The sequence below is a fragment of the Emys orbicularis genome, chromosome 1 (assembly GCF_028017835.1).
Source record: "Emys orbicularis isolate rEmyOrb1 chromosome 1, rEmyOrb1.hap1, whole genome shotgun sequence".
Taxonomy (NCBI): Eukaryota; Metazoa; Chordata; order Testudines; family Emydidae; genus Emys; species Emys orbicularis.
The window spans coordinates 2,150,008-2,159,452 of NC_088683.1; the positions used below are offsets into that span (position 1 = coordinate 2,150,008).

Consider the following 9,445-nt stretch of genomic DNA (forward strand, 5'->3'; position numbering starts at 1 on the left):
ATGAACCTTCATGGAGGTTTCCTTGCCAGGGTCGCCTGGTTCTTTAGGGGTCAGGGGTCAACTAGGAACCACTGAGCAAATGGGGGTGAGTCTGATCCCGGCCGGCTCAGCTCCAGGGGTGAAGTTCAGATCCAGGGGACCCAGGTGGCTGTGGGGAAGGGGGAGCCCCTGGGGGAACAATAATCCCAAGCCAGCACAAGAACAGTGTCACGCACGTGAGACTTTTCCTCCAAGCTCAGTTTATTTTTTAACCCAAAAGGTAAAAAAGTAGCAACTTGCTGGGAGTTAATTAACAAGCCAGGCAAAGCTCCCAGCGGCTGAGCAGGCAGGGGAAGAATCACCACCCCTGAGCCTTCAGCGAGACCCTGGAACCTCGTATTGGTAATAGAAGATCGAGAACTGCAGGAAGCTGGCGAGGAGCGATGGGGACCTCACCAAGACCCTCCGGAAGCCCATGCTCTCGTACAGCTGGTGGGCCGAGTAGTGAACCATGGTGGTGGCCAGCACAACGGCACTGTACCCGTGTTCCTGGGCGAAGCGGATGACCGTCCTGCAGAGCGCCCTGGCGATGCCCCGGCCCCGGTACTCCCTCCCCACGGACATGCGCTTCAGTTCCAGAGCGTGCCCCCTTTCCAAGGGGTCGTCCGGTAGGACGGCCCCCACCATGCCCACCACTGCCCCCTCAGCCTCTGCCACCCAGAAACAAGAGTCTGCTGCCTCCAGGTAGGTTCTCCGGATGTCCAGTAGGTCGTTGCAAAGAAACTGCTGGGCGTAATAGTTCCAGAGACACCGGATGCAAAACCAGGCCCCAGTGAGAGCGAGCAGGAGAGCCAGGAGGGAGACCAGGAGGGACCCGGAGGCCACGAGCACCGCCAGGAACAGGCCCAGGAAGAGCAGCTGGGCCTGGGGATGCTTCAGCATGTGGATGTAGCCAGCAGGAGCGTGCTCCATAATCCCACATCCGAACATGGTGCGCACGGCCTCGTAATCACTGTCCTCGTACTGCCGGATGCGGTACAGGGCCATGGGGCCGTTCAGCCCAGGCACACTAGGGCAGACAGAGTTTAAACCAGGGGAGCGGGTTGGGACATTGCTGATCCACCGGCCACTTCCCACAGTGCCCCTGGCTTCTCGCTGTACTGGGCTCCCCCCCACCCTCACTGACTCCTGGCAAACACCTTCCATGCCTCCACCCACCGCCCTGCCATCTCATCACCCCCATTCCCAGCTACCTCAGCACCCACCCATCAGCACTGCCCTGCAAGAGGAGCACCAGGAACGGGTGGGGGCATGGGGGGAGACAATTTCTCCCAGGGGCTCAGGATAGAGGGGCTGGGGGGCAGGGCAGGGGGCTTCACTAGGCAGACACTGCCCCTTTAAACGCCAGCCCTAGCTGGCGACAGGCTGGCCGTGGAGGTTCCATGCCCCACGCTCCAAGCAGCTCCCCAGACTAACGGGCTGCGATCCCGTCTGGAAGGGGACGGCAGGTGTTTGTGGATCAGCCTCTCCCCCTCCCCCAGATCCACACCCAGAGCAGCTCGCACTGCAGTGGTCCCGTCACCCTCGTCCCCTTGCCCAGCGCGGTACCTACCCAGCGGGAGAAGAGAGCCGCTCTGTATCCGGGGCCTTTGCCCCATGCTGCTGGGAACAAAAGACAATAACCATCAGCTGGGACCAAGCCCACAGGAAGCTCCTCGACTCCATGGGGCACTTCCTGGATTCCCTATTCCTCCTCTGCTCTTTCACCTTCTCCAGCAAGGAGCAGGGCAGGGGGCCCAGCCCTGGGATGGGAGGGGAAGCCTGGGCAGCAGGAGAACATAAGAACATAAGAACATAAGAAAGGCCGTACTGGGTCAGACCAAAGGTCCATCTAGCCCAGTATCTGTCTACCGACAGTGGCCAATGGCAGGTGCCCCAGAGGGAGTGAACCTAACAGGCAATGATCAAGTGATCTCTCTCCTGCAATCCATCTCCATCCTCTGACGAACAGAGGCTAGGGACACCATTCTTACCCATCCTGGCTAATAGCCATTTATGGACTTAGCCACCATGAATTTAGGAGGGGTTGGGGGACCCCAGAGGGGGCAGGTGTCAGCTGGATAGAGAGGAACGAAGGGGTGGGAGGGAAGGGGTGGGAGCCCCGGTGCAGGCACACAGCTCGGGGATTGTTTTAAGGCAGCAACGGCCATAAACCCCCTGCACGGCCATGTCGCCAGGCCCCCCGGAGCGTTCATCGGGCGGTTTGATTTGTCTCCCCCAGCCAGTGATCACAACGAACAGAAAAACATTCGGGAAATTCTCCCCAGCCTTGTCGTCGGAGTACGTGAGCCTAACCCAGCCCCTGCAGGAGGTCAGCAGCCATCCCAGACAGCTGCCGGGTGGTGGGTTGGGCACTGACCCGGGAGCCTGGCACTGCTGGTGATGGGGGCAGGCTGCTCAGTGCCTCCCTTTGCACACCTGGCCTTGCACACTTTGGTGCGAAGCTCTGTGGATCTAACACTTCCCTGGGGAGACCCCGGACGGCCTGACTCCCGGCCACGGGCTCTAAGCACAGGCCCCTCGTGCTGCTCAGAAGCTCGCCTGCTCTGGGGCATGGTGAGCGACGGCTGCCCTCGGGGAAATGCTCCATGCCCGGCCCAGGGGAGGGCCTGACGTGCGCCGGATCCCCTCGGTTCGGCCTGGCCCTTACACACCCAGGCACAGCGGGAAGCTCTGGAGAGGGAGCGCAGCAGTCAGTGCTCGCCCGCTCACACCTGTTCTGCTGCCTGGCTGGGCAGGACGCCTGGGTTCTCTCCTCTGCTCTCAGAACACCCTGGGCTCCAAAGCTCAGTGTAGCCACGGCTTGGCCAGCCAGTCCCCAGGAACAGCGCCCACCTCCATGGCCCCTGCATGGGCTCTGCGGGCTGGCCAGCTCAGGGCCTTGGAAGCGGTTTCAGTTCCTGCTTTTGCAGCCAAGGAGGAAACGCTCCCAGCTGCAGCCAGGAGCAAAGCCTGTTCCTAGGGTGACCAGATGTCCCGATTTTATAGGGACAGTCCCGATTTTTGGGTCTTTTTCTTATATAGGCTCCTATTACCCCCCAACCTTGTCCCAAATTTTTCACACTTGCTGTCTGGTCATCCTACCTGTTGCTCTCCCGAGCAGCCCCTTAGCACAGGGGTGGGCAAACTTTTTGACCCAAGGGCCACATCAGGGTTGCGCAACTGTATGGAGGGCCGGGTAGGGAAGGCTGTGCCTCCCAAAACAGCCTGGCCCCCACCCCCTATCCGTCCCCTCCCACTTCCTGCCCCCTGACTGCCCCCCTCAGAACCCTCGATCTATCCAACCCCCCTGCTCCTTGTCCCCTCACTGTCCTGACCCCTATCCACACCCCCGCCCCCTGACAGCCCCCCCAGGACTCCCACTCCCTATCCAACCGCTCTCTGGTCCTCATCTCCTGACCACCCCCTCCCGGGACGCCCCGCCCCAACTGCCCACTGGGATCCCACCCCCTTATCCAACCCCCCCCCCGCTCCCTGTCCCCTGACTGCCCTCTTGAACACTATTCACACCCCCCTCCCCTGACAGGCCCTGTGGGACTCCCACTCCCAACCCTCCCTGTTCCCCATCCCCTGACCACCACCCCAGAACCTCGGCCCCATCCAACCACCCCCTTCTCCCTGACTGCCGCCCCCGAACCTCTCCGCTCCCTTACCCACCCGAGAAGGAAACGCTCCCAGCTGCAGCCAAGAGCAAAGTCTGTTCCTCTCCTGAGCAGCCCCTTAGCACCATGGCACAGGGCCCCCCAGGCTAGCCATCATTCTGTGGCCATGCAAAACCCCAGGGTGCAGCGACACTCTGCAATACCCCCAACCCCCTCTCCCAGCTGCAGGACTCACCTGTGCACAGACCCCAGCCAGAGTGAAAGCCCCCCACTTCCAGCCAAGAGCTCCAGAGCAGCAGCGATGGAACTGCTAGGTCAGGGGTTGGCAACCTTTGGCACGCGGCTCATCAGGGTAAGCACCGGGCCGGTTTGTTTACCGGCCACGTCCCCAGGTTCGGCTGATCGCGGCTCCCACTGGCCGTGGTTTGCCGTCCCAGGCCAATGGGGGTGGCGGGAAGCGGCAGCGAGCACGGCCCTCGGCCTGTGCTGCTTCCCGCTGCCCCCATTGGCCTGGAGTGGCGAACCTGCGGATGCGGCAGGTAAACAAACCGGCCTGGCCCGCCAGGGTGCTTACCCTGGTGAGCCGCGTGCCAAAGGTTGCTGACCTCTGCGCTAGGTGCACAGAGCCGAGATGTAGCCGCCCTCCCCGGGAATCCAGGCAGCTGGCAGGGCCCAGGCTGCTTAAAGGGAAAGCAGGCTTTAGAGAGAGCCTGACGCAGGCAGCTCTGCCTGGGGGGCCAGTGCGGGGTCTTTGCAACAGTTCAGCTTTCCCCCGACAGCCGCACTCGAGCAATAAGCTGCTCGCCCCCCCACGCATTCCAGAGCCCACCCCTCTAACTGCTTCTCTCCTTGCTGGCGGAAGCTCAAGCTGGCTCCTGGGCGTGGAAGCAGATTATAGCTGCGTCTCGTCGCCTTTGCCTGGCACCAAAAGAGCTGCTCTGTGGCTGGGAGTCCCCATCTCTGTAAGGGGATCACAGCACGACCCACCCGCCAGCGGCCGAGGCACATTCCCTAGGGGTCAGGCCTAGGCCACTTCACGCAGCAGCTAACAGCCAGAAGCCAGGCTGTGTGGGCTAGTGGCTGGGGCAGTGGGCTAGCATGCAGGAGACCGGGGCTACCCCAGCTCTGCCCCTGACCTGCTGCGGGATGTCGGCTCAGTCCCTTCCCCTCCCTTGCGCGTGTTTCCCCTCGGACCTTTGCCTGGGGCTTCTCTCTGGACTGGGAGCTGCTGGGGGCAGAGCCTGTCTGGCTGCGTGTGTGCAGGACAATGGGGCATCCAGGCGCTGCAGGGGTCACACACACCACGAATAGTGTTGGTTACAGGTGGAACTGGGGTGGGGGTGGGGGACGTGAGCAAACTGGAGCCACAGCCCTCCCCCCCCCCCAGTTCCTCTTGCCCAGATACGGGGGATGGGCACTCAGCAAATGGAAAGAACAATGGAACCTCCCCCGGGTTATTGGCATCCCACGTGAGCTCGCTGAAGGCCAGTTCGTGCGAAGCTCTGGTACCAGCTCTGCACCGGAGAGACATCCCTGATGCTGCGGGTACTGCGGAGACACTCCAGGCTGCGCCAGGGCTGTCTGTGGGGCACGGACATTTTATAGTGGGGGGCTGAAAGCCAGTGAAACTGTCCCCAAAGTTTTTACCTCGTGCCCCCCTTAGCCCTGTCCGTGCCCTGCCCCACCCCCGAGCTGAGGCTGGGAGCAGGGCAGTGATGTTATAAGTGTAATATAATATCTCATTGAAAGATGACAGGGCCAGAAAGAGTTAATTAAACTGACCTGACCCATGGCCGAAGTTTAGAGACTTGTTAGGAACATATGTAAATGAACAGAGCTTTGAAATGCAGGCTGCATTGTTAGAGGTAGAAGGGTGGGTGTTTGCTCAGGGCTTGTGATGTCAGCAAACAAGTCTTGTCTATTGCTATAGCTTTGATTCAAAGATCAAAAAAGGAATATTAACATTTAGGAAGACACTTGAGAGAAATAGTATTATTGTCTCTATGTCTCTTTGAAGGTTGTGGTAACCTGTATCTGAACTGTTTAATGGATAAATTACCCTGTGCTAATTGCCAGGATGTTTGGGAGAACGAAAGTTAAGCCTATTGTTTTCTCAGGCCAAAAGGCTTCTGGAAATGTATAAAAACCCTGGGACACGATCCTGCTTCATCTCAGATCTGCTTTGGGTTTCAAGAGGGGGAAACCTTCAGCCACAAGGATTGAGATCCCCAGTCACTGACTGGAGTCACCCTGAATATGGACATTGGACTATAACCTATGGACTATTTCTAAAAGGACTTTTGGCAACTACAAGCTCATCTCTGCTATGCATCTGAACCTCAAGAATCGAATTCAAGTCTGTATGTATATTGATATTTTAACCAGCACTCTCTCTTTTCTTTTTTAATAAATTTTAGCTTAGTTAATAAGAATTGGCTATTAGCGTGTATTTTGGGTAAGATCTAAGTTATAATTGGACCTGGGTTTGTCCAATTATATCCTTTGGGATTGGAAGAACCTTTTCTTTTATATGATGAGATAAGATTTTCAGTAATCATCATCATATCTGACAGGTGTGTGTCTGGACGGAGGCCTGAGGCTGGGCACTTTAAGGGAACTGCGTTGTTTGGACTTCTGAGTAACCAGTGAGGTAATACAGAGGCTGTTTTGTGCTGGCTTGGTAAATCTAAGTATTGGAATACCCACCAGCTTTTGGGGTTTGGCTGCCCCGTTTGGTTTGCAGTTCACCCTGATTGAGTGACCTCAGCTGGCTCCCACGGGCAGCACCATCACAATGCCGTAGTCAGCAGGATCCACAGAACCACATCAATTAAACTTTGGGTCAGAACCCCCCGCTATCCAAATTTGAATTTTGGTATTGAGAGTTTGGTTGGTTAAAGAGCAGTTGCAATGGGTGAGCAAAGAGCATATGAGGCCTTGATAAAAAAGCCCTGGAAGATTTGTGTTCAGAAAAGGGGATAAGCTTTAGAAAGAAAGCTACAAATCAAGAACTGAGAGATCTGTTAATGGCCAGTGATCAGGAGGCAGGAGCACAGCCCTTACCTGAGGCTACAGAAGATGCAGAAAAAGTTAGAATGCAAATGGCAGCAAATAAACTGCAACTTGAGCATGAACAGAAACTAGCAGATCTTCGATTGCTGGAAAAGCAAAAAATAGCTGAATTAGAAAGAGAAGCTGATCAAAGAAAGAAGGAGGCTGATGAGAGAGAAGAAAGAGCTCGTAAGGGGCGTCTGGAGCTGCTGGCTGCTGAGGAGAAAGCTCACCAAATGCAACAGGACACGGTCAGACTTCAGCTCCACGTCAAAAAAGCAAGGGAAGAACAGCAGAAAGTGTATCCTCCTGAAAGTCCAGTTTATAACAATGTTGGTATGTTGTATAACGCTGAGCAATTGTCTGGGTGTAACGAAATGTACCCCAACACTGCCACCTTTTATGTAAATGCCGTTACTGTGAGTTCAGTAGGTGACCCCATAAATTGTGCCAATACTATGTATAGGAGGGGTAATGAAAAATTCATAGAGAGTGTAAAAGTCAATGGTAAAAGCTGTTTAGGGCAAATTATGGCTTCTAACATCACTCTTGTTAAAGCAGATCTTGTCAAAGAGGAAGATTACTTACCAAATCAGAGTGTGAATGTTGATGTCCTCTATGAGTTTACTGTACGCGTGCCTTTAGCCAGAATCCACCTTGAATGGAATGGTACAAAGCATGAAGTTATATAGTTGGTGTAAGGAAGTTATTGCCTAAGGATCTTTTGATTGGGGAAGATGTTAAAGCTCTGTTCAGTCCAGGTAGCCAAATCACAGGAAAGGAATGATCTTAAACCTGTGTCTGTTAGGGCAATGATTTGCCTGGGGAGGGCGTCTCCAAATTGTTGTCTATGCAAGAGAGCTATTTGGCTATGAATGAAGTTTCTGAACGTCTGTCTAATGTCTCAGAAGCAAATCTGAAATTAGGTCAAGCAAAGGGAGAGGCGAATAAGAAAAGTTTGGATGAGCCCAGGCAGCCTTGTGAGCTGATGGCTTTATCTAGTCAGCAGTTTGGGAAGGCAAGGATAGTGAAACATAAGTGTCCCTATACCTTACCTGTTACCTGTGTGGAGAATTGTGACAGTGAAGGAAATGTGCCTGTGTCTGTCAGGGGTATTGACTTGCCTATGGAGGAAGCTACCTCGGTCTCCAAGCAGTTGTCTGTGAACAGCCCTGTGCGCTGGGACAAGGAAAATGAAATCCCAAGCTATGTGTCTGGTAAAGGAGAAGGTGTCTCTGGCTCTTCTTTGTCTGTGAAGCAGACTGTGATGGTCGAGGGTGATTCAGTTGTCTCAGAGTTGGTTCTGGATTCAACTAAAGCCCAGAAGGGAATGGTCTTAAGTTTGTGTCTGCTGGGGAGAATGGAACTGTAACTAGGTGGCATCCGGTTAGTGTCCTAGCAAAATCCCAGAGACCAGACAATTCTGGTGCTTGTATTTGGCCTATTGCTAATGTGTGGTTGGAAAAGGATGTAGCCTTCCAGAGACCTAGTAACAGACCACTGAAACTGTTAACGGGCCATTAAAGTGGTAATGAAGCCATTAAACAGGCATTTGCCAACACCCAGTAAGACTTTGGTCACATTCATCTGGCTTTTATATTGTAGGAAAATGTGTTATTTGGGTTAAAAATTGTTTCCAAACAACCCGTCAGTAATTCCCATGCTATGTGACCTGTCAATAATTCTCCATGCATCTGAATTGGTGGGGGTTTTTTACCCATGAAAGGTCATGCCCAGATAAATCTGTTAGTCTTTAAGGTGCCACCAGACTCCTCATTGTTTTTGTGGATACAGACTAACACAGCTACCCCTCTGATACTTGGTACCATGCTATGTGACTTATTCTCTGCACCCAGCAGAAGTATTTTTCACTAACCTCGCTCAAGGAGGAGCAGACATAGCCAGTGAGTTTATTTCTTGATCCAGTTGTTTTATTCAAGCCCAGTTTAAGTAAGCGAGTCTGGCAGGGAATTCTGTGTAAGAAAGGTGATTAAAGTACTGCTTTAATGCAGGCTGTCCATGACAAACACTTTTGAAAAAAGGGAGATTAGACTTGAGGTTGGTGCAGGTAGCCTGAAAAACCAAGTCTCTCTCTATACAGTATGCACCGAACTCTGCCACACAGCGGAGAATCCATCTGGCAAGTGATCTATAGCTGTTCAGTTCCCACAGGGAAATCTTATTAGTGCTTTAGGGTGAAAACGGGGGATGGTCTTGCAGCGGTGGGGCCAGCAGCAGCCAATTATATGAAGTGGAGCTTCACAAAGAACAGTCCCATCTGGATCGGACTCTCAAACCCTCAGCATGTGAGTGCCCGGTGCCCGCTCTGCCTCTGGCAGCCCCGCCCCAGGCCCCTGGGCTCTGTGTCTCTGCTCAGTGAGGTTGTTGTTTGGGGCGGGGGTGCCACCAGAACAGGATTTCCATGGGAACGGGGTGAAAAGGGGCTGTGACCACCTGTGTTTTCAGTTACAGGGTCGATCCCCAGCGCCCGGTGCAGAGTATAAACTGCTGGTATTAATATTCACGTTCATGACACTAGTGCACAGGGACCCACCACACCGGCCTGTTGTGCTCACACCGTACACGCCCGGCACGAGAGTCAGCCCCGCCCCACACAGACGAGACGTCTCGACGAGGGCTCGGGGAAAGGGGCAGCCCCACGGGCAGAGCGACCAATGCGAGGGCAGCAGAGCCCTGGGAGTGCTGTCGCTCTGTGTGTATTCGTCCTCAGGGTGGGCTTAGTGGGGGGGGGG

The 9,445-nt window shown here is 54.7% G+C and overlaps 1 protein-coding gene across 1 annotated transcript; it reads right to left on the minus strand.

Annotated features, from left to right (window-relative positions):
* Positions 1-219: 219 nt before the first annotated feature.
* LOC135895641 (putative N-acetyltransferase 8B) lies at positions 220-6,772 on the minus strand. The gene is made up of 2 exons (XM_065423781.1): positions 6,705-6,772; positions 220-1,048 (listed from the first exon to the last, which is right to left on the minus strand). The coding sequence occupies exons 1-2, from the start codon at positions 6,770-6,772 to the stop codon at positions 355-357; spliced, it is 762 nt and encodes a 253-aa protein (XP_065279853.1). The 3' UTR covers positions 220-354.
* Positions 6,773-9,445: the final 2,673 nt, after the last annotated feature.